The sequence below is a fragment of the Arachis hypogaea genome, chromosome 9 (assembly GCF_003086295.3).
Source record: "Arachis hypogaea cultivar Tifrunner chromosome 9, arahy.Tifrunner.gnm2.J5K5, whole genome shotgun sequence".
In the NCBI taxonomy this organism is placed as follows: domain Eukaryota; kingdom Viridiplantae; phylum Streptophyta; class Magnoliopsida; order Fabales; family Fabaceae; genus Arachis; species Arachis hypogaea.
Window position 1 is genome coordinate 10,139,961 of NC_092044.1, and position 26,513 is coordinate 10,166,473.

The window sequence follows — 26,513 nt, forward strand, 5'->3', positions numbered from 1 at the left end:
AATATATAATATGGCAACTCAATAGTTAATAACTAGAAACTAATAATGAAGTTCTAAGTGCATCTATCGATACCTAGAAGCCAAGAGAAAAGAAAAGTCGTCGAATCCATGCGGCCTAAGAGTAGGAGACTACCAAAAAATCAAAAACTGTAGAAGCCGGAGGGGGCCTGCCAAGTTCGTCACATTTCTATTGGCCACCCGACACATGCATCGATATAGCCATGCCAGCGCAGCCGAACCCCAACTATAAGTGCCCATCTCGTCAAGCCTTGCCACAAAGGGCAACGACCGTATATGAACCCAATTTTCACTCTTGTCACCAAATAACTGAGTGGATAGCAGCATCATAATGTGCGCACGTGCATATATGCGTACAGTATCCTCAGTCGCATCGGCTAGCAGCACCTTGAATCTCTCATGGAACCATGTGAAGTGGACTGTAAACTGCTTTACCTTATCCGGTGGCAGAAGCTCGCCAAATAACTGCTGAAACCACTCCCAAGCCGGTCTGCCATCATCCATCAGCTTATCAAAATCTGTGAGGCACCCAGATACAGTCTTACCATCGATGGACAACCCCAGTTGGTATGCCACATTCTGCAACGTGATGGTGCACTCCTCAAATGGCATATGAAAGGTGTGCGTTTCAGGGCACAACCTCTCAATGAACGCACTGACCAAGGGCTCATTCATCCAGAACTACCGCGTGTATGTTGAACCTAGCCAGGTGGTACAAACCAACTCTCTCTAAATAGGGTATGATCCTATCATGCAAAGACATACTCTGTTACCTCTGAATACTGTAAATACACCTACTTGACTGCAGCATGTGAGAAAAATAACCACACCAAATGAAATTCCAACACTTACAAATTTAAACCATAAATTATAATCAGAAACAAAAAGTACAAGTATCGTATCTATCCAATCTTAACTAACATTTCAGATATAGTTCAGTTAACATTATTTTTCAATCTAATTTTATTAAAACTTAAAATAGTAAAACTTGAATTTAAAATATTAAACTACAAAATTTATAATTTTAAATTTTAAAATAATAAAATACTACCGTTAGGTTCAATTTCTAAAATTTAATATTTAAAAGCTAAAATTTAAAATCTTAGTTTTCAAATATGATATTTAAAAAATAACTCTACAAGCCTTAAATACTGTATTTAAAATTTGAACCCTAAATCTCAATTACAGACGGATAATTATTCTACTTAAACATTTGATCCTACCTTTAAATTTTAAGTCTTAACTTTGAAATCCTAAACTACAAATCTTAAATTTTTTATTCTAACTATTGTACCCTAATACTACATTTTATGTTATATAAAATTCAATACATAAAAGAAAACAAACTTAAATTTTAAGTCTTAACTTTGAAATCCTAAACTACAAATCTTAAATTTTTTATTCTAACTATTGCACCCTAATTCTACATTTTATGTTATATATTCGTTGATGCTTCCGATAATGTGCGCAACGCCATTAAGTCAGTATAGGGTGCGTTCGTCCGCCATGATCCCGCGCTTAAGTAATTCCAAATGTTTGATAACCTTAAGAACCTTTCTCTCTCAATCCACAATTTTCTCTCTCTCTCTCTCTCTAAAACAAAGTTTAACTTCTCTCTAAACTTTTGTCAAATGATACAAACAGATGAATAATGCGCGACTCCCTCTAGCGTATTTATACTCAAGCATAAACTGTTATATTCCTATTGCGGTTTATGCATAATTGAATTTTGTGAAGAAACCACTGGAGGGGTGTCGCAGTTTTTTTCTTAACGTGTTTGAACATAAACCGTTATACTCCTCTAGCGATTTACATGTATACCTAATTCACAGTTGCTGTCGGTTTTCATATAATAATGTTAAAGTTACATTTGCGTATACCATCTTTAAAAGTTGTAATCCGATAAAATTAAAATGCAAATAATTTATTTTAATAACTTATAAATTATTTTTTAATAAATATTCTAATAATTTTTTATAAAAACTAAACTATGTCAAATAATAAGATTTTTACTTTAATTTTTTAATTATATTTAAATGCATAGTTATCAGAACCGGACCGGACCGGCCGGTTCGACCGGAAAACCGGTGAACCGGAGGTCTGGCCGACTCGGTTTAGGTTGCAGACCGTTTCTGCAATTAACTCGGTCAACGGCGGTCAAACTCGTTGAAAACCGGATGAGTCAACGCGAACCGGTGCGGTTCGGGCGCATGAACCGCGCGTCTCCACGGTGCACCGGCGGACATGCTAATCACAGGAGAAGCACCTTATTAATTAATTTACAAAAATGCATCACTTAGGATTCGAACCAGGAAGCTTGTGCAAAATCTTCAACTCCCTTACCACTATGCCAATCATTCTTCTTTGACAATTATAAGCTAATAATAATATATAATAAGAAAATTTACATAATGCTCTGAGCTAACAACCATACACTAGTTCATATGTCGGGAGTGGATCCTTTCCAGTGAATAAAAAACTGGATGGTGTGCAGTGTTTAATCTAACCATTCACCACTCTCTCTCTCTTATTTATTTCTGGTCCCACTATTAAAATCAAAGGTGAGAGATTGCACTGTATTTTGTCAAGTGTTAAAAAAACTGGAGAGGATCCATTCCGTTCATATGTCTAACATTAATTTTATTTATATGTAACTTTTTTTTAGATTAGACCATTAAATTAAAGGCTAATAATTTATATAAATTATATATATATCATATTAAAGTAATAAGCTAATGAAATTTATATATAATTTATTTAAATTTAAATAATATAAAATATTAAACCCTAATTTTTATTTTTTAATAAATATTGTATTATAATTTTATATCTTTATTTAATTATTACCGGGTTAAACGGTTCGACCACTGACCCATCGGTTAAACCACTAACCCAGTGACCCAGTAACTTTACCGGGTCGATTGCCGGTTCGGTTCTGATAACTATGTTTAAATGTGAGTTTTAAAAAAGAGAGTTGAGGAATGAAAACAACTTAACTACTACTAGATTAGACTGTTTCTTGTTATACGTTTTTTAAATTATTTTACATAACCATATATTATATTCCTAATTAATATATATAATCTAAAATATTTAATTAAATATTATTTTATATTTAATTTAATTTTATTATTATTTTATGTTCACTTTTTTTTAAATTTAATTGTCTTTCTAATTGTATAAAATTATTAAAATAAACATTAAATTTTATTAAACATCTATAAAAAGTAAACAAAAATATTTTTATTAATCATAAAGTATCTACTTTTTTAATTTATAGATGTTCAATAAAATTTAATATTTATTTTAATAATTTTATAAATTAAAAATAATTAATTTTAAAAAATGAATATAAGCTAAAAATAAAAATAAAAATTAAATAAATATAAAATTGAATGTAATATAATTTAAAAAAACGTAATATATAACAAGAAAAAAAACGTAATATATAACAAGAAAACACTATAATAATGTTGAAGATAATTGAACCTTTTAAGGTGTAAAAAATGAGATTAAATAAGTGTCGGGGATTTGAATTTCGCTTGTCTATGTGGCAATCCATTGATCAGCGACAAATTCTTAAATGGAGTTGAGATTCGTGACGGATTAGTCATTGACCTGTCGACTTAGGAGATATCGTGGATAACTGAAAATAAATTAGTAAGATTAAAAAATATAAAAATTTTAAGATTATAAAAGAAAAACAAGAAAGCTTTATATAATGATTGATTATTTGATAAATTTTGTCATATGATTCCTATACATATTTTCTTCGAGTTATATTTGAAATAATAAATAATTCTCCTTTAAATTAGTAAAAAAAATATCCAAACCATCAATAAAAAATATAAGATAATGTCTAATTTTAACTTATTTTTACTCGTTTCTTCTGACGTATTTCGTTATTACTTGGAAATAAATATAACAAAACAAAAAAATTAAAAAAATATTTATCAGAATTGTACTAAAAAAACACTAAACAAAAAAAAAATTCATTCACCAAACATTTCTTTCATATTTCGAATAACAATGCACATGGCTATCGATAAAGAATATAGGCCAACAAATTAATAAATTACTTTAATTATAGGGGATTCATTTGCTATTAGAAAATATTTTGAGCCACACTACAAACATACATAAATACTGTAAAGATGTAACATTGGCCACAAATTAAAAATCTTATCAATAAGTCCTTAAAATCATAAAATTCTTTTTCCACTATAGACATAATTCTTAAATAGTTTATATGAGAAGTTGGAAAATTGATGTGTGTGTAACTGTGTATATAAATAGGCATGCATGTTACGGTGAGAAGTGTGGAAATAGAGTTAATTGTTTAACATGACAACATCTCAAGTCCAGAAGATAGAAACAGAGTTTCCTATTAAGGCAGATGCTAAGGAATTCTATGATGTTTTCTGCAACAAGACACACCAAGTTGCCAAGGCTTGGCCTGATATTGTAAAGAGTGTTGTAATTCATGAAGGTGAATGGGGCACTGAGAGATCCATCATTTCATGGAACTATGTTTACGGTAATGTCAAGTGGACTTTAACTTGTTACAAAGTCAATTCTTCTTGGTTTATATTTTAATTATCTTTTATCCCAAACCCCGTCCCCTCACAAAGTAACGGTCAAAATTCACTATGCATACAAATAATTTTTGTTTAGTATTAGATATTGATATAAGATCTGGAAGCCTAAATTTCCATATGAGAAATTTTTGGATCAATAATTTTTAGTATTTTTTGTTATTATTTGATTAGTATAAATATTCAATTATTTTTAACAAATAAATTGTATTAATTTACGTGTGTAAATTTTAAAAAAATATGAATTTAAACTGTATTAATTTATATGTAAAAATTTTAGTAAATATAAATACAAATTATACAATTTGTTATGTACAAAATTTTTATAAATATAAGTGCATATTATTACTGGTCAAATAATATTTACTGGCCATTTAGCATTACAACTTTCCCAATTTTGTGATGACACTTTTTATTTCCTTTGATCCGTAAAATCTAAACGGTTTTTGGTTTTGAGAAGATTAGATGGCAAGGCTTGTGTTGCTAAGGAGATTATTGAAGACATTGACAAAGAAGACAATAAGATGAGCTTTAGAGTGTTGGAAGGAGACCTGCTGAACCACTACAAGAGCTTCAAGTTCTTGCTTCATGTTGTTCCCAAGAAAGAGGGAGGAAGCATGGTGCACTGGACCATAGAATATGAGAAGATCAATGACAACACTTCTGATCCTCACACTTTGTTGCAGTTGGTAGTTGATATGAGTAAACAGATTGAAGCTCACCTGTTGAAAAAGTGACGAATAATTCACATCAAAGTAATGGTGGTGGATTTGAAGCTGGACAATTGGAGCTATATAATAATATTATTATGATGTGCCCTCATGTATCTTTGCTAAAATAATGGGCAATGGCATAAGCTACTATATATACTAAGCTTATTGTGCCGAAATGCATTTATCATATCCTACGTTCAATAATAAATAATAGAAATGATTAAGTTATCGTGTGAAAATGAGATATTATTGCCGAGAAATACTTGAACATTTTGAAAAAAAAAATTATTCACTTGTTCTAAGACATACATTTAGATAACATTTGTTTTGAAATAAAGGAATTCGAATTAATTAGGAGATTGAGATTTAATATTGTGGTTATTAGTAGTTACAAACTGAAATTAAAATTTTGGTAATTATGTTGGTAGTTCATATCTTGATCCTTGTCCTTCTATACCAACGACACTCTTCTTTTATTTTGTGTGTCTCTATAGATTTTATCTCTTCTTTTCTTTTCTTTGATGTTGTGAAAAAAATTTTAGTTTCTTTTAAGTTTATTTGATTAGTTAGATCCAATTTTGCAATCTTATTTAGTAATCTAAAATTTTAACTTTACGAGTTGAGTTTGAATTCACCGTGATTATTGTGTGTATATGATTTGATTGTGCGTGAGTTTATGTCTTATTATACCTCAAAAATTTCAATCTTTACATCAATGATTTTAGTTTTTCCATCAATGGTTTAAATGTTTTATTATGTCTCTATTTTTATTTTCTTTAATTAATAGAAATATTTTAATAATTTTTTTATTTCAATCTCTATATTTATTATAAAAAGTTGAGAATTGTGGAAGGTTGGAGAATATGATGAACAATGAGAAAAAAAGAAAGACAAAGAAAAGTGAGATAAAAAGGCTTGCTTGTTAAAATTAGAATGAATGATTATAAAAATGAGTATTACTGTATAAAGAGTATTTGTAAAACTAATTAACTATGATTAGTTATAAATTATTTTCTAAATATAGTTTCAACATATTTCTAACCATGATATAACAACTAACTAACTAAGATTAAAGATAAGGACTATTATAAATAAATTTTATAAATATTCTCCCTCAAACTAGAAATGTGGATGTCTAGCAATCCTAATTTGGAATAGCAGGAAAATAAGGGACCTGGAGCCCATGTCTTGGTAAGCAAATATGTTGTTCAGTTAGTAGAAGTAACAAGTAACAATTTGAGAATCCCTTAATTGGCCTTATCCCATACAATGTGGTAGTCAGCCTCTATATGTTTAGTGTGTTTGTGCAATGTTTGTGCAAAATTGGATTGATTCTCCTATGAAATGCAGATTGACTAATGCTATATACAAGATGAAAGGCTTCAAGTGTTCAAGACCAAGAACTTTCAACAGTCGAATGAGCCAAATTCCTTCACAATAAGGCACGATAGTTGGCTTTGAATAATGAATGCAACATTGTCTGTTACTTGCTACTCTTTTATGAAATGAGAGTTGTCCCTAGAAAGAAACAATAGCCTTAAATTGATCTTTGTGTGTTTGAACAGGTTTCCCAGTCAATATTAGCAAACCTGGTGAGAGTGTAGTCGTTTTGCAGATGAAAAAAGAGGCTGGTTCTAAGAGCTTTCTTTAAATATTTCAAGATTCTTAAGCCTTCTTTAAGATGGTTAGTGGTTGGAGACTCTAAATATTGGCTTAAATTTTCTACTACAAAGAATATAGTGCTTATGAGATATTACAATTTCCCAATCAATTTCCTATAATTGGTAGAATCAGCAATCAGGTCTTCTAAGGTCTTAGACAAATGGATTAAATAATCCATTGGTGTTGACACCGGCTTTGCATCAATTAGGCCAAATTTCTCAATCATGTTAGTAGTATATTTTTTTTGGTATAAGGTAACCCTTTCGTGTTGTAACTCTGTAAGCCACCTTCATACCAAAGAAATATTTAAGTTTGTCCAAATCCTTGATGCTGAATCTATTATCTTATATCTTCTTAATGCGGATGATTTCATTTGCATAATTTCCTGCCACGACAAAAGAATAATCTGATTTAGACTGCACATAACTAGAATTAGATAGGACAAAGACAAGTTTGGTATTTTGTTGTCGACTCGCTTGCTTGAGTTCATAAAGAGACTTGTTGAGCTTGCAAATCGAACCAGCTGGAGCTTGCAATCCTTGAGGCACCTTCATGTAAACCTTTTCAAGCAAGTTACTATGCAATGTTGACATCTAATTGTTCCAAGAACCATCTCTAAGGCACAGCAACTAAGAGAAGAACTCTTAAGATGGTCTTGCAAACCACGGACTAAACGTGTCAAAATAGTCAAAGCCGATAGTCTGATTGTACCACTTTTACCATTAATCTGGTCTTGTTCCTTTCCACAGAATCATCCGCATGGAATTTGACCTTGACCACCCATTTCAAGCCAATGGCACTCTTTCCTGGAGGCATATTGGTAATATTCCAAGTTTTATTATTTTCAAGAATCAAGAGTATTGACCTTGGCATTAATGGCATCCTTCTAACAAGCTTACTAGACTACATCATCATATGTTTTTAGTTCTGAGATGGCAACCAATGCTAAAGAAAAGGCTTGAAATTTGTTGAGAGATTGTTGTATGTGACATACTTTGAAATCGGATATCTGCTGATGATGGAGTGAGTTGATGTAAAGGAGACAAGACACATTAGTAGTCTTTGAGCTAAGTTGGAGGTTTTCTTAACTTCTGTGATTTTTGGGTGTTGTCTAATAAAGTTTTCTGTGGGAATGCACGTTGTGCATGATAGTTTGATGCATCATCATGAGTATGATGGTATGGTTTTTGTTTTGGTTGGTGAAGAGAATTTTTGCAGACTTGGCAGATTCTCGTCAACCGTGTCATGAATATGTTGTGGTGTTTGATGAATGATGTTTGGATGTAATAATAAGTCATGCTCATGAATACAAAATGGATTGAGATTAAAAAAAAGGGCATTCATATTCTTAGGTGCATTTACATGTGTTTAAGAATTAGATGCATTTTATTGTGATAGGAAAAACATCTTCATAAAACTGCAAATGTCTAGAGATTAAAAAAACTCTCATGTTAGTGTCATAAAGCACATATCCTTTGATATTGTCTTTGAACCCCACAAAAACACACTTCCTACCCCTTTTGTCAAGCTTTTTGCGATGAGAAACTAATGTGAAAGTACATGCTAAGCACCCAAAAATTTTTAAATGCAACAGATCTGGTTTGAAAGTAAAAAATGATTCATAAGGGAATTTATTTCTCAAAATTAAGCTTGGAATTTTGTTAATATATAAGATGAATAGCATGTGTAATGGCACATGTCTAAAAACACGATGAAATTGATGAGTGAAAAAATATAGCTCGTCCCATCTCTAGCAGATTTTAGTATTTTCTTTCAACATCACTATTTTGCTGAGGTGTTTCTACTTAAGAAGTTTAATATTCAATTATTTTTTAGGTGAAAAAATGAGAGAGATTGATGAATTCAAGTCCATTATCAGAATTGAAACATGTTATGGTCTTTCAAAATTGATGTTCTATGTAATTAACAAAATTCTTTATTAAACTTTAAACTTTAGATATGTCTTTCATAAAAGATAGCCAAAATAAATATGGTTTTGTCACCAATAACAGTAAAAAATATCTATGTCGAGTATGAGATGTTGTGGCCAAAGGCCTCCAAATGTCTAGATGTACAATGTCAAAACCTTCAAATGATTTGCTAGAACTTTTATCAAAAGGTAATGTTGAGTTTGGAAAACTTATATTTGAAATGATGATCAAATATTATTAAAATATATATTAGGAAATTAAAAATATTATAGAAAGCTTAATTAATTTTCAATTGGTTTTTTGATGATTTTTGTTCAAGTGTGCAGGAAGAAAATTAGTTTTCTATTGGGCCAAAGCTACACAAGCTCAAATAGATCATTAAAGAAAATTCAGCCTTGAGCAAAACTAATTCTAATATTAGTGGTTGAATATTGAAAAAGAAAGATATCCAAAGTGGCTCATATCACAAGCCTATGATGAAATCAAAATTGATGAATCAAAGAAAGGAACCCAAGGACTTCAAAGCATGCTTCGGTTACATGGAATCCAAATCTCAACTCAATTCATTTCATTCCTCAAGTAACCAAAAGCCTAACATGTGACTCCATGTCTTGGTAACTGAAAGTAAAAATTCAATTTGATTTAATTACATTGAAAGCCTTACACGTTACTTTTGGTCTTGGGAAATGGAAGTGAGATTTCAATTGAGTTTAATGTGCTTTGAATGCTTCCTTCAAAAGTTTTCTCTCTCTTCTCTCTCCTCTCTCTTGCTTTCAATCACATCTATCCATCAGAGAAGATAGACGAAAAGTGAAGCCTCTGAAGAAAAGCCTATGAAGAAAGGTTAAAGAAGATTGTTGCTACAGAAGGAAAGATTTGGAGAAAAGGTTTCAAGATTTTATTACCAAGAAAGGAAGAAATCGGCTTTGGTTCATGAAACAAATCTACCTTGAAAGCACAACAAAAGATTGTTTCTGTTTTTGTGCTACAAAGAAGATCTAAGCCTCTGAGTCTCTAGCTGGAAGAAGCAAAAATGGAAAGCTTGAAGCTAGCCTGGGTCAAATGCCAATCAACGATCAGAATCCATTTTGGGGGCCAAAGTCAAGATCAATGGTCAAGATGGAAGAAGCTTGAAGAAAAAGGGTGAGAAAGATGAGGTAAGCTTGCATGCATCAGCATCGGTTCTCTCATCTCTCTCTATGGTAGCCGCTGCTACTCTTTGGTAGGAGAAGAGGTTGCTGGGTTAGGGTTTCACCTTTGGAAGCTTCCCCTTTTACATTAAGGGTGAAGGGCCAAGGGTTAAGATCAAGGAGAGAATGTGAAAGCACAAAGTTCTCATAGCTACCCGAATTCTCCTTCAATGGTGTTGATTTTTTTTTTTTAGTTTTATCTGTCTAAGTCTCATGATGAAAATGGCAAACATGGTGAGGTTTGAATGAAAAAGCCAGTAAGAGAAGAAAGGCAGTAATCCAAATCAGCGAAAAAGTCATAGATATCTCAGAGTTTCTTTGTATATCTGTATGTTGTGTTTCATGATCTTGTGGGGATTCCCTTACAAGTTGGGTTAGCACTTTGTAGTTGAAAGTTAGGTTTTGAGTCCTAGTCAAATTCAGATTGGGTGTAAAATCTAGATTTGTCCCAGATAGGAACGGGTAGTTCTTAGGGAGAAATTGGTGTTTGTAATATTGTGAAAACATAGTGAAATTCCATTATTGTTGTAATGAAGACTGGATGTAGGCCACATTACACCTAGTGGCTGAACCAGGATATATCTAGTGTTAATTTTTCTACCCTACTCCTTTCTCTGTTTCTGTTTATCAGGAGACAAAAATAAAGATATCTCTCAATTCGGTACGAGACAAAACAAAAGAGTCTCTCAACTCGACACGAAACAAAAAGCAAAAATATCTCCTGAAGTTCCTTGAAAAATCAGAAATTAATATTTAGCAAAAAAAGAGGCTAAGATTCAACCCCCACTCTCTTAGCCACAGATTACTATCAGGTAATTTCTTTTGTTTTTGCAAAATGAAAAAAATCACAAAGTTCCTTTTGATCTGAATATTCATTGAGAGGATAATCCCTCTTTATTACAACCAATCTATCAATAGCTAGGTGCCTAGGTATATGCTCTAGTCTGATATACCACAACTTAGCATTATGTTTTATTCTATTTTGAGGGTTTAGGGTTTAGGGTTTAAGGTTTTGTGATGCAAGCACTGATATTGATTTAGTGTCACTTGTGCTTTTATTTTTAGCTGTGTATGTTGATGCTAATGTAGTGGTGTTAAATATTGAAAAAGAAAGATATCCAAAGTGGCCCATATCACAAGCCTATGATGGAATCAAAATTGATGAATCAAAGAAAGGAACCCAAGGACTTCAAAGCATGCTTCGATTACATGGAATTCAAATCTCAACTCAATTGACTTCATTCCTCAAGTAACCAAAAGCCTAACACGTGACTCCATATCTTGGTAACTGAAAGTAAAAATTCAATTTGATTTAATTACATTGAAAGCCTTACACATTACTTTTGGTCTTGGAAAATGGAAGTGAGATTTCAATTGAGTTTAATGTGCCTTGAATGCTTCATTCAAAAATTTTCTCTCTCTTCTCTCTTCTCTCTCCTCTCTCTTTCTTTCAATCACATCTATCCATTAGAGAAGAAGATAGAAGAAAAGTGAAGCCTCTGAAGAAAAGCCTATGAAGAAAGGTTAAAGAAGATTATTGCTACAGAAGGAAAGATTTGGAGAAAGGTTTCAAGATTTTGTTACCAAGAAAGGAAGAAATCGGCCTTGGTTCATGAAGCAAATCTACCTTGAAGGCACAGCAAAAGATTGTTTTCGTTTTTGTGCTACAAAGAAGATCTAAGCCTTTGAGTCTCTAGCTGAAAGAAGCAAAAATGGAAAGCTTGAAGCTAGCCTGGGTCAGATGCCAATCAACGATCAGAATCCATTTTTGGGGCCAAAGTCAAGATGAATTGCCAAGATGGAAGAAGCTTGAAGAAAAAGGGGTGAGAAAGATGAGGTAAGCTTGCATGCATCAGCCTTGATTCTCTTATCTCTCTCTGTGGTAGTCGCTGCTACTCTTTGGTAGGAGAAGAGGTTGTTGGGTTAGGGTTTCACCTTTGGAAGCTTCTCCTTCTATATTAAGGGTGAACGGCCAAGGGTTAAGATCAAGGAGAGAAAGTGAAAGCACAGAGTTCTCATAGCTACTCGAGTTCTCCTTCAATGGTGTTCATTATTTTGTTTTCTTTTTCTTAGTTTTATCTGTCTGAGTCTCATGGTGAAAATGGCAAACATGGTGAGGTTTGTAAGAAAAAGCTAATAAGAGGAAAATGGCAGTGATCAAAATTAGAGAAAAAGCCATAGATGTCTCAAAGTTTCTTTGTACATTTGTATGTTGTGTTTCATGATCCTGTAGGGATTTCCTTACAAGTTTGGTTAGCACTTTATAGTTGAAAGCTAGGCTTTGAGTCCTAGTTAAATTCAGATTGGATGTAGAATCTAGATTTGTCCCAGATAGGAACAGGTAGTTCTTAGGGAGAAATTTGTGTTTGTAATATTGTGAAAACATAGTGAAATTCTATCATTGTTATGATGGAGACTAGATCTAGGCCACATTACACCTAGTGGCTCAACCAGGATATATCTGGTGTTAATTCTTCTTCCCTACTCCTTTCTCTGTTTCTGTTTATCAGGAGACAAAAACAAAAATATTTCTCAATTAGGTACGAGACAAAACAAAAGAGTCTCTCAACTTGATATGAAACAAAAAGCAGAAATATCTCCTGAAGTTCCTTGAAAAATCAGAAATTAATATTTAGCAAAAAAAGAGGCTAAGATTCAACCTCCCTTCTCTTAGTCACTAATTACCATCAAGTAATTTCTTTTGTTTTTGGAAAATGACAAAAATCATAAGGTTCCTTTTGATCTGAATATTCAATGAGAGGATAATCCCTCTTCATTACAACTAATCTATAAATAGCTAGGTGCCTAGGTATATGCTCTAGTCTGAGATGCCACAACTTAGCATTGTGTTTCATTCTATGAGTGAAGTATCAACCCGGCCCCTGTCCATTTCCAAGAATGACAACGCGACCCCTCAAAATAAAATCGATCCACTTCGGTCCCTATCCCCTGATTCCGTCACACAATGCGGTCCCTGTGGATATTTTTCGGTCAACTCTGAACGAAAAATGCTGACGTGTTAGGTTCAGAAATGGAAAGGGGTCTAATTGTCTCTAAATTTAAATTGGTTAGGGGTTTATTTGTCCTTATAATTTTTTAAACAATATTTTTTAGATTATTTTTTTATTTATTATATTAATATTTTTTTCCAATAAATTATTAAATATATGATATAATAAGTACAAACTAATTAATAAATTATTCAAATTTAAAAATATCATTTATTATGAAACTAAATAAATAATTCTCAAATATAATTTTTAAAATACATAAATAATAAATATTAAAATTCAGTTAATACATTAATAATAATAACCCTATGATATACTATTAGTATTATGATCTAGATAATTTTTCACAATAAAGTGAAAACTAATGAATACATTACTTGATATATAGTAAAATATTTTTGAGTAATAACAAATTTAATTTTTTATCTCTTTAAACTAAATTAATAATTCTATTTGATATCTTTGTACTAAAATATACTATGAGCAAGTTACTAATACTAAATAAAATAATTAAAATATATAACCTTTAATGAAATAATTAAATACTAATTGAAATAATTATATTTTTATCTCTTTAATTGAATTTTAATATACTTAAAATTTTAATTAATCTATATTATTCTTATATTGATAAATCTTTATCAATCTATAACCTTATGATCATATGTATTATTAATAGATTAATAATATTATTGATACTTTAAATTTATTGAGTTTATAAATGCTCTCCATCATATATTAATTATATTTTAATTATTTCATTTAGTATTAATAGTTTACTTATAGTGTATTTTAGTATAAAGATATCAAATAGAATTATTAATTTAGTTTAAAGAGATAAAAAATTAAATTTGTTATTACTCAAAAATATTTTACTATATATCAAGTAATGTGTTTATTAGTTTTTACTTTATTGTAAAAAATTATCTAGATCATAATACTAATAGTATATCATAGGGTTATTATTATTAATGTATTAACTGAATTTTAGTGTTTATTATTTATGTATTTAAAAATTATATTTGAGAATGATTTATTTAGTTTCATAATAAATGATATTTTTAAATTTGAATAATTTATTAATTAGTTTGTACTTATTATATCATATATTTAATAATTTATTGGAAAAAGAATATTAATATAATAAATAAAAAATAATCTAAAAAAATATTGTTTAAAAAATTATAAGGACAAACAAACCCGTAACCAATTTAAATTTAGAGACAATTAGACCCCTGTCCATTTCTGAACCTGACACGTCAGCATTTTTCGTTCAGAGTTGACGGAAAAATACCCACAGGGACCACGTTGTGTGACGGAATCAGGGGACAGGGACCTAAGTGGATCAATTTTATTTTGAGGGGTCACGTTGTCATTCTTAAAAATAGACAGGGGCCGGGTTGGTACTTCACTCTCATTCTATTTTGAAGCGGTCTAATTCAAAGGAGCTTGTAGCTACTGCTCCATGAATTTGTGATGCAGGCACTGATAGTGATTTAGTGTCACTTGTGCTTTTATTTTTAGATGTGGATGTTGATGCTAATGTAGTGGTGTTTGGTGTATGTTTGTGAGCTTACTGTTGGGATTGCCAATGTGTAAAGACCATCCTTCTCATTAGCACACTCAATCATTTTTTAGGTACTCCTGTCCTGAATCTCACATTTTGTGTTAGTAATTGAAAAATGACAGTTTAAGATTTTAGTAGTTCTTGAAATAGACAACAAATTGAAAGTAAAAGTTGAAATGTATAGTACTTTTATGAGATATATACTATTTGAAAAAATCATAGTTCCAACACTTGTGCTTGACAAGAATTGGTTTTATGTGATAGTAATGATAAAAAAATTTCATGGATGATGATACATGGTCAGTTGCTCCACTGTCAAGACCCAAGAATTTGAACAAAAAAATTTGTAAAAAGTATGTGAGAAATATATGAGCTCATTATGAGAGTGTACGTAGTGTGTTATACCTGTTTCTATTTAGAATTTTGTATTGATTTGGTTATCTAATGTATGTTGTACAATGTTGCTGTGTTGAAGAAGTGCAATTAGTGTGTCTTTTTGTTCTTGAGATAACAAAATGCGTGAGCCATATTACCATCTTCCTTTTGGTTTGAATGTGATAATTCATTGCTGATCTCTTTAATTTGCCTACCAGCAGCCGAATTCGCACAATTTATGGCTCTCTGCCCTTGCTTCATGTGTTGAGGCAATCCATGCTTCTTGTAGCATGTATCAATTAAATGATTTGCTTTGTGGCAATAAGAACATATGTTGGGAGCACCTCTACTACTATCATCTCTGTTTCTGCCAAAATGTCCTCTTTCCCTACTATTACTTCCAGTGTTGAATTGATACACATGTTTCTCTCCTTCAATTAGATCAGACGAACTCATCAATACTCAAGCCTCATCGATTTTTGGATAATGCAACTGACGCTTTTACTGTGTAAGCATTGAGAAGGCTACACTGACATTCGACATTGTCTTGAGCAACATTATTTGTGATCTAATAGTGCCATATTCATCATTAAGGCTTCTAAGCAATCTTACAACCTTCTTATTTCTTCTGTAGATTCTCGTAACACTTAGACTACAAAGACATTCTATACCACAAGTACATGGTGAATCGGTTCTAAACTGTCTAACTCTTCCTAAATAGTTCTTAACTTGGTAAAATAAGTAGTAATATAAGATCATCCTATCTGGCACATTCATTTTCTCTTCTAATTTAGCCACTCATAAAACATCACTATGGTGATACTAGAGTCTAGAGAGAGAAAGAAAATAGAAAAAGGGGAGAAGGATTAACAATTGGAGGATTGGGCTCAAAATCAATGTTATAGTGGGGGCAATATTAACCTTTCAAATTAAGAACTATTCAGTAATTTTTAAAACTCATTGAACGAACCCCTACTAGCTAATAAATACATCTTTGCTTGTCTATCATTATTCATTAGGAAAAGTATAGGGGAACAATAATCCTAGTGAACAATATGAATAATGGGGTTACAAATGTAAATTACTCATAAATTTAATTAATGATGTAATTAATTTAATTATACTAATAACCATTTTTTAAAATTTAAAATATCAGATTTTTGAAACCAGGGAACTAGCACACGTTGCATATCCTCACCATATCTCATCTCTCTTGCGGTGGTCCTTCCCAACAAAGAAGGCTCACTTCCCAGCCCACCACAACCCACGCTGCCCTCCCTGTTCCAACGTCCGGCAGCCCCCCAAGTGGAGAAAAATTTTTTCACCACACCCGTCAACCTGTGCACAGTGCAGCCCGGTGTAGGTCACCGTGATCACGCCCTGTGCAGCCCCTGCAGTCCAAGGTCTCCACCTATCACAACCATTTTAGTGGAGCACAATTCCGTTGAACCGAGTTGTCTCGTGCCAGTTTCTTTTACCGGTGATTCGTTCGATGGAGAAAGTGAACAGTTGGACAAGGTAAACAATGTATCTTGTTTCTTTTAGACGTATGTTTATTTTCATATAAATTAGATAGTTATTAAAAGCTCAACATTCTTAATCCATTATGATATTTTGTTACAAACGGAACAATTTGGATGGTGTTCTTGTTCATTCATGTGGTTATTAGTTAAAGTGTAATATATAAGTGGATGATCCCGTGAAAGGATTAGTTTGAATTTTTTCTACCTAAAAAGAGAAAACAATTACATTTTTAGAATGGTGGAATGTTATAATACAATGTACTAGTTAGTTGTTACTACTTACTAGTTACAGATTGGGTTCTTGTTAGGTTTTTATAACTAGTTTCAATGAACCATGTGAAAAGTTCTAAAGAAGATAAAGTTAGAAATTTATTTACTGGATATGATGAATTGTTACAATACCTCTTTAATAGGTCACCCTGACATGTTTTGAATATATGTATAGTGTTAAATAAGAAAATTTTGCACATGGTTGCGACTAAAATTGTTACAATCCCCATCTGTATGCTATCGAACCATGCATGCACTAACAAGTTTGGATAAATATGGAAGAAAATTATAGGAGCTAATAACAAGACTTTTTACATGGTAGTAGAAGACTCTATTTTAGTTTGTGTAGTGATACTTGATATGTGGTGGATTTATGCATTCTCTATATAAATAATAATTAACACAATACTAACTGATTAGGTGCCACTTTATCTTAATTCATGCATATTAATAAATTTTAATATCATATTTTTTGATATAGTATTAATAAAATCTATTTAGTTGATATTTTATTATAGTATCTACTTACGTTGTGTATGTTTGATTGTAGGCCATAGAATATACGAAAATTACTGAGTTGGAATGTGATGACACGAAACTTGTTGATGAGGTTCGGACTTTATTTTATTGTTGTTTTTTCATTAACTGCATGTTTGAATAGACCATTTATCGTCGTGTGGCTGAAATGATGTCTATTTTGAACTGATTTGCAGTTACCAGACCATAGTTGCCTTGCTGACGATGAAATACCAAGAGTTGGGATGTGGTTTGAGCATTTGAAGTTGGCCCAGGATTTTTATGTGACCTATGCAAAAAAAGTTGGTTTCATAAGTAAGATAAGGGCCACAAATTTTGACAGGATGACAAAGCAACCGATCAACCAATCTATCCATTGCAATCGGGAGGGTTTCTGGGCATCTCGTGTCAAGGCACCCATATGGAAGAACACAATGGCAGGTGTGGGATGCAGAGCAAGAATATATGCAAAGTTCGATAGGGAAAAGCATGATTGGGTCTTGTTGAAGGTTGAACTAAATCACTCGCACCCGTGTTCAACTAGGAAGGCGGTGCACTACCACGAGAACAGGGAGTTAACAATGCATGCGAAGTGTATCATTGAGGTTAATAATGAGGCAGGCATTCGACCCAACAAGACCTTTCTAGCATTAGCCAATGAAGTTGGTAGGCCTTCGAACTTGGGCTTCTCAGAGAAGGACGTCAGGAATTACATTTCATCAAGACTCTGATCCACAAATGTCAACGCAGATGTCAAGGAGATGCTAAACTACTTCATGTGAATGAAGGAGTTGAATCCGAACTACTTTTACGCAGTGAATATAAATGAGGATATCAAGTTTACGAGTGCAGTTTGGGTGGATGCAAGGTGTAGGGCATCTTATGAATACTATGGAGAGGTGGTCTCATTTGATACCACATACAGCACGAACCGGTAAAATGTATTTAAGTTCACATTGTTTAATTATTTTATTATTTTTTATTAGTTTCATGTTTCTAAATATAGTTGTTCGTCCTTTAGGCATGGATTGTCGTTCGCTGCTTTCATTGGTGTGAACCACAATGGTAAGTCTACTTTGTTAGGCTGCGCTCTGCTAGGCAGTGAGGAGATCTCAAGTTTTGAGTGGGTGTTCACACAATGGCTGGAGTGCATGGGAACGACACTGAAGGGCATCATCACAGACCAATGCAAGTCTATGTTTGGTGCAATTAAGAAGGTCCTGCCCAATACACGACACCGGTAGTGCATATGGCATATAACACAAAAGATACACAACAAGCTTGGAGGTTATTCTAGGTTCAAAGAGTTGAATATTGAGTTGAAACACATTATATGGAACTCTAAATCGGTTGAGGATTTCGAGGATCATTGGGCTGAGTTCATTGATGAGTTCAACTTACATCACAACAGATGGCTATCAGGTTTGTGTCTTTTTAGGAAAATCATGTGCCGGAAGTGCTTAGATGTTGTTGTGTTCTTGTATTCTGTTCAAAAAAATGTTCTTATGCATGGTTTTGTTTTTTGGTGGGTTTGTTTCTTTTTTAAATCTGCTTGAAGACCGACACATGTGGGTGCCTATCTTTTTCAAGGGTCAATTCTGGGCTTCCATGAGGAGTACGTAGAGGAGTGAGGGTATGCATTCATTCTTTGGTGGATACTTAAATTGTAAAACTAGTTTGGTCCAGTTCATCCACGAGTTCGACAATGTCCTAGGAACGAAAGAGCAGAAAGAACTGGAGGACAATGCTGTAGACTCGAGAGGTCTAATCCCATGTTCAACTAGATCAGCCATCGAGAGACAATTTCAAAAAGAGTACACCAACGAGATGTTTAGGGATGTCCAAACTGAGTTTAGCAAGAAGGCTGATTGCACTATTCGTGCCGTGGATGAACAGGGCAAATCCGCTAGGGTAAAAGTGGAAGAGGAAATACTAGTCTATGAGACGACTCGATATGTTACGTTTGACGTCCATTTTGATCGTTTGACACACGAGGTTCGATGTGATTGCAACTTGTTCGAGAGTGCAGGTATATTATGTTGCCACTGTCTTGTAGTACTTTCATCTTACAAAGTTAATGAGGTGCCTTCCTGCTATGTTTTACCTCGCTGGAGCAAGAACATAAAGCGCAAGCACACCTACATTAAGAGTAGCCATGACGTTAGACGTTCAAATGAAAGCCACAAAACATATTCAGAGAGTTGTGTGCACATTTCTACAATGTTGCATAGGAATTCGTGGACTGTGATGATGAGGCAGACATGCTGCATAATGTTCTGGAGGATGTAAGGGCCAAGCTAGTAGATTACCGTGGCAAGATGCGAAATAACACTGTCGCTACTGCACACAATAGCATCATCACAGGCCCTTCAACCGTTTTCGGCACAGAGGACATTCAGGCCCCATCAAAGGTAACCACTAAGAGTCGTCCAAAAGGCAAAAGGCTAGGATATGAGTTGGATAAATCAATCAGAAAATCCATGCAGAGAAAGCGGAAGAGTGTACGCAAGGTATGTATAGGAATTAAAGTTAAACTTCACTTTTACAACGGTTTTTATTACGTCGATATTAGGTTGGTTTTGATTTAGCTTGTTTGTTTCAGGATAATCGTGTAGAATCTGCTGTAAATCAAGCTTCGGAGGCTTTCGCTCAGCAGATTGCTAAGCAAGGACTTGGTGGATTCATGTCGCTGTTAAACTCCTTTGACAATACCTAGATTGTTTACGATACTGCATCCATTATGTTATATTAGAGGTCCCTTTTGTTAGGTCATACAACTCAATATGTATGTTTCATGGTCATTTTCTTTGTTTAGGTTTTCTATGATAAGAAAATTATGAAATTGGTATTTCCATGGCATTATATTGATGCTACTCACGTATCTGGCCTGCTTATAGGTTTTCTGCTTATATTTTAACCATTTAATAAATTTGGGATGTTGTGTGCTTTTAACTTCAAGTGGCATGTCTAGGATGTTCGCTTTACTATGGTTATTGATTGTTATTTTTCTGGTGTTTGGATGGTTACTTCTTATCGGATTAGCTATTTGTTTTTGATTATTTAATTTTCATATAGTATGGATGTTCGATTCCTTAGGCTTGTGCATGGTTATTTTTTTATATACAACAAGTGTCTTAGTAACTAAGATAAATAAAGCGGATGTTCGGTTTAGTAAGTTTGCAGATGGTTATTTCTATTTGTTTCCGGATGGTTATTTAGTGTGTATGACGAATGGCATGTTATTAGTCACGAGTTATAATGTGGATGTTCACCTCAATATATTACTGGATGGTTACTTTTAATGTGGATTATGAATGGCAACTGATTAGTTATAGGATTTATAATGTGGATGTTCGCGTCATTAGGTGAGTGGATGGTTACTTTTAGTGTGGATTCAAAATTGCATGTTATTACTTACAATAGTTATAAAGAATCTGGAATCCTCTCCAAAGTTTGGACCCAAGCCCTCATACACCACAACTGGCCCGTTATGGAATGATTCGAGGTTGTGCGGTTGCATGACTGTTTCCTATTGTAAGAGGATCAGTCAGTTATAAAGTGCCGACAATAAGTTGTGAAAATATTATATTATTCATACCAATATGCCCGGACAGACACAGTAGAAATCACGTTTGAATATCTCGAACTGTGCATCATTGAATGCGTAACACATCCATTGAATGATCTGCGGTGCAAAATTTAAAACCATGATATAAAGTGTACGGAGAATGCAATAAGTGAAGCTAAAACATCGAGATTACGCACTTACGTTGCTGTTAACCCAACCACGTGCTTTCAATGTTAATAGATCCTTCCTCAACAGCCGAAGATATGGCCTACCTTCGTAGGTTGCCAACAGCTCATCTTCGTTGAGGGAAGAGTTCAGAATCCAATCTCGGACCGTGTCTTCCTTCTCCTCTCCTAACTTAACATCCTTAAGACTTGGATGTACTGCTGTGATGGGGGTGTGATCGGTGGCTTCTTAAGTTGTGTCAAACCCAGTGAAAAGCTAGGCCTTCCGAGACTCGGGGTCTAGCACTATGACTTATTTGGCATCACGGTCTGTAGGGGTTCCATTTCCAAAGGATTGTTGTATTTCTTCTGTTCAACTTTTACCAATATCTCCTCGACTTCTGGACACCGCACGAAGTTCAAATCAAACTCTCTGCATCGAAGTCAACAAAATAAGGCAAGTCGGTTATTACTCTGATGTAAGTCACATGTAAATCAAGATACATCCATTACATATCTACAACAGATGTAAACTGATAGAGCTTACCTGTCAAAATCATATTCAGTTACTTGCCCTGTTACTGTGGAAGGTGTAATTGGATCAAATTGCGGCCCATTAAACTGTTCGGCATCCTGATTTAGGTGCTCACCTGTCAGGCTTGAGCTGTGATCAAATAAACGGTGCTTTGGAATAACATGTGGCATGTGGTCATCGTCATCGGAGTCAGAAACAACTGCAATCCTCTTCTTGTGCGTCTCAGCAACACGTGCTGTATGGCTGCCTTTACAAAATTTGGGTCTGATGACGAGCAGCTTTCTTCGGGTTCCTATCTTGCTTTCCTGAATATGGAATATACACCAAATTATCATGCTTTTAGAAAGAAACAGCTATGTTATATACTCGCATACAAATCCATGACCATAACAAAAAATTCACTTCGTAAGAAACATCAATAGTAGATCGTAGTAATTAATTTATGATGCCAACACATGTAGACACTAAGATGAACTCACCCCTGGTGGCTCTGTAGGGCTTCCAGGAAGTTTTGATTCACATGTCATTGATGGTGTTTCAGCTGGTTTCTTATAGTCCATATTTTTAACAGATGCCTCATTGCATTCCTGTGTACATTAAGCGACAATTCCACATACCAACTTTAATTAGTTCGACATACAAGTACACTGTTGTGGAACCTATAAAACATCCAAATTCTATAGGAGCATGAGTCCATTTGTGCAATTAAAAATAAACACCAGAAGTTATAATCTAATCTAAACGCCTTTGACTTTAATGTTGCCCGTGCTTTAAATTGCAAAGGACACATTACCTTTTGAGCCGCTTTACTCCTGCATTTTCTCTTTCCGCTCTTTTTTTAGCTGCATATTCTCCCCTCTTCTTCCTGGTTTGCAATTTTGGATCCTCTCAAAATTTGGCCCTCTTTCCAATGGGACCCTAACATCAAAGGGTCAACTGAGCTTACGAAACGCTCATCCAAAAGCCCAAGGTAGAAAATAATAAATGTCTTAGGTTGATTATATTATAATAGAGAACATATCATCCATCCTAGTACCTCATCAATTACATTGTTTGCCTTTTTTTCAAGTTCTGATGGAGTCCATGCAGTCAACCATGGCTCCGGTTCTTGACAGCGCTCTAGTGGCCCATGCCTTAGCCGCTGAAAGTACAAGAGCTGGATGGAAAGATTGTACGGTTTCTTAGTTCATCATTACCCCAAGTGGGCTAAATAACTAAATGAACAATTAAACTTACCATTAGGGCAAACATGCAGCCGCCACAAGTTTCAAGCTTCTTATTTTGGTGTGTTTCAATCGCCTTCCCTAGCCACTTGAATGTTTTCTGTGCCCAGTTAAATTTTCTTGGATCTGAGACATCCAAAATTGGAGGAATGTGCCATGGAGAAATTGTTTGTTGGCTGGTTGGACACAGGAACGTCTTTAAGACCACCAATATGAAGTACCTTCTAAAATTAATCCTATCCACTTCTGTTTCCATAGGACAGGCATAAACAAAGTCGCGCAGTTGAGTGGTTGTCTTCTTTTTAAATTGTTCTTTGATTTCTCGGTGAGCCGAATTTTTTTTCTATTTTCGGAATGTCATTCCCTACATTTCATATTGAAATAAGCAAATAGAATAAATTTAACCATACCTAAGAACAAAACCTACAGCAAAATATATGACAACAAATTCACAAAATTTAATATAAGGAGCTGACCATTGGAGGGTATCCCTAACGCCCTTCCTATTAACTTAGAACTAACTGGAATATTGCCGACATCCACTGTAAGTATGTCTGTCTCCACATCGTAAGTCCTGGCTAGTTGAATCATTATCGTCTGCTTGACTGCCCAGCGAGGAATCTGCTTCACAAAGCCAAACTCAATAGAATCAATCTCAGCTAGCTTTGCATCGGCATTCATTTCTTGCAAGTGGGTTATCATCCCGTTGATGTAGCATGGAGAACATTGCGTCTCCACTAATTTCTGTTAAGCAACACAATACAAGTTATTAGAAATAAAAAGAATCAAACATTTGTTAACACAAAGCACTGCTTACCTTTTTCCCCATTAAAATGCTGTTTAGCAGGTGAAAATCAAAGCAGATTCTTGCCTGTCAAGAAACATTCAACCATAACTCTTGATACAAAACACACATTATCATTTGACTATAATTGCAAAAACAACCAAAAAAAAAAAAAAAAGAAATCACTGGCAGCCCAACAAAACGTCCTGCGCAATTCAAGTAAACAGCAAAGAGCCTGACATTGGTCATAACATGCTCCATATAAAATAATGAGTTAAAAAATTGGCCTTCCGATTACAAAATGAACCCACCCAATTCCTGATAACAATTACTTATTATTATTAACACTGTAAATTATTAACAGAAAACAAATCCTTCATAACTGCTGTAGGTCAACTCAAAAACATAAATTGTTTCACCTTCATATATTATATTAGTCTGCTCGCATTATTTAGCAAAATTTCAAAAGGAAACAAAAATTGTTTCTGTATAACTATGTATTATTATCTAAATTTTAAAACGATTCTCTACAACATCCAAGATTGATAATTATATATCCATACATACCTAGACATGATACATGATGCAACTATAGTTTTTACAACCAATCTTACTCATATCTACTTAAGCCACCGCTAAAAGCCATCTCATTTTTTGGATCAATCTTTTCGTAAAAATTGAACATCCGTAATTTATTGAAATTAAAGGTCAATCAAATGAACCAGGAAAGATATAAAGAAAAGAATACTAAAATATCAAGCACAGACTCCATCAAATTTCAAACATGTTTGCTTTAATCCAAGGATCCATGAACCACGTGATATTACTATCCATGCTGTTAATTAAAGAAACAAAATATAAAAATTACCATCATAACACCCACAGCCGTGTGCAGTAAGCGTACATACGCAGTTTAAAAAAATCAAGTAAAACAAGGTCCTAGGAAGCATAAATGTTCACCAAAAGAAGTCCTAATATTGCCAGCTTGCTAGGCTCCAATGATTTGCAATATCAAAAATTACTACCTAAATGATGTAGATCATGTCACATTTTTTTATCCATCTTTTCTTACAAAATTGAACACCCGTAATTTATAGAAATTAACGATCAATCAAATGAACCAGAAACAGACAACAAAAATAATACTAAAATATCAAGCATGGCTCCAACGAATTTCAAACATGTTTACCTTAATCCAAGGATCTATGAACCATCTGATATTACTATCCATGCTATAATTTTAAAAAGAAACATATCAAAATCAACATCATAACACCCCACAATCGTGTGTAGTAAGAGTACATAGCAATTTAAAAAAAAAATAAATGTTAAACAAGGTCCTTGGAAGCATAGCTCTTAAATTTGAAGTTCTAATTACGTAAGTCACCAAAACAACACCTAATATTGATTGCGATGGTTATCAAATATGCTTATCAACATGTAAATAGAGTCTTTGCACGGTTAGACTCAACGCCAATAGTACTTTCACTTATATCTATTCCAATCAAATGGATCAAATACAAGTGGACATGTGAGGATTAAGTCAAATACACGTTTAGCTAATACTAGAAAATTGTCAATAGATCCCAAATTATACTTACAATTTTTTCTTAAAATAAACCAACATGATTCCAATTCAAGCCTATCTCTTCTATATCAAATATTCATAATCAGAGTATTTAACAGTTTCTAAATTTTGACAGCCTCTTAGATTAGATTTTGGAATGAAAAAAAATTAACATTGTCAACCAACTTGCAAACACTTGGGAAAAATTTTCAACCATACGTTAATGAATAAAATAAGAATTAAAATGTAGTGAGAGTATATAGGCAGTAAGAGTACAAAGGCATAACACCCACAATTGTCTGCAGTAATTGTACATAGGCAGTTTAAAAAAAAAATCAAGTTAAAAAAGGTCCTTGCAAGCGTAGCTGCTTAAAAAATTGAACTTCTAAGTACCTAAATAACCAAAACAAGTCCTAATATAACCAGCTTTCACAACATCAGAAAGTACTACCTAAATGATGTAGATCATGTCACATTTTTTCAATCCATCCTTTCTTACAAAATTGAACACCCGTTATTTATAGAAATTAACGGTCCATCATATGAACCAGAAACAGACAAAGAAAACAATACTAAAATTTCAAGCCAGGCTCCAACAAATTTCAAACATCTTTGCCTTAATCCAAGGAATCATGAACTATTTGATATTACTATTCATGCTATAATTTAAAAAAAATAAACATATCAAAATCAACAGCATAACACCCCACAGTCGTGTGCAGTAAGAGTACATATGTAGTTTAAAAAAATTAAATGTTAAACAACGTCCTTGTAAGCATAGCTATTAAAAATTGAAGTTCTAATTACGTAAGTCACCAAAACAAGTCCTAATATTGATTGTGATGGTTATCAAATATGCTGATCAACATGTAAATATAGTCTTTGCACGGTTAGACTCAACGCCAAAAGTACTTTTACTTATATCCATTCCAATCAAATGGATCAAATGCAAGTGGACATGTGAGGATGAAGTAAAATACACTTTTAGCCAAGACTAGAAAAATGTAAATTTATCCTAAATTATACTTACAATTTTTTCGTAAAATAAACCAACAGGATTCCAATTCAAGCCTATCTCTTCTATATCACATACTCATAATCAGAGTATTTAACAGTTTCTAAATTTTGACAGCCTCTTAGGTTAGGTTTAGGAATGAAAAAAAATTAAACATCGTCAACCAACTTGCAAACACCTGGGAAAAATTTTCAACCATACGTTAATAAATAAATTGAACATCCGATCTAGATTCATTAAACAACTTACAAAGCAACATATTCATAGCACGTGCTTCACACGAATT

At 33.3% G+C, this 26,513-nt stretch overlaps 1 protein-coding gene across 1 annotated transcript; it reads left to right on the top strand.

Moving 5' to 3' along the window:
- Positions 1–4,188: 4,188 nt before the first annotated feature.
- Positions 4,189–5,565, top strand: LOC112710314 (MLP-like protein 43). The gene is made up of 2 exons (XM_025762481.3): positions 4,189–4,555; positions 5,079–5,565. The coding sequence occupies exons 1-2, from the start codon at positions 4,363–4,365 to the stop codon at positions 5,348–5,350; spliced, it is 465 nt and encodes a 154-aa protein (XP_025618266.1). The 5' UTR covers positions 4,189–4,362; the 3' UTR covers positions 5,351–5,565.
- The last annotated feature ends 20,948 nt before the right edge of the window (positions 5,566–26,513 follow it).

Bases quoted from the DNA above. Each gene is read 5' to 3' on its own strand.
- LOC112710314 (XM_025762481.3), top strand. From the start codon at position 4,363: ATGACAACATCTCAAGTCCAGAAGATAGAAACAGAGTTTCCTATTAAG. The intron at 4,556-5,078 runs GTAATGTCAAGT...TGAGAAGATTAG, and splicing joins TTCATGGAACTATGTTTACG to ATGGCAAGGCTTGTGTTGCT.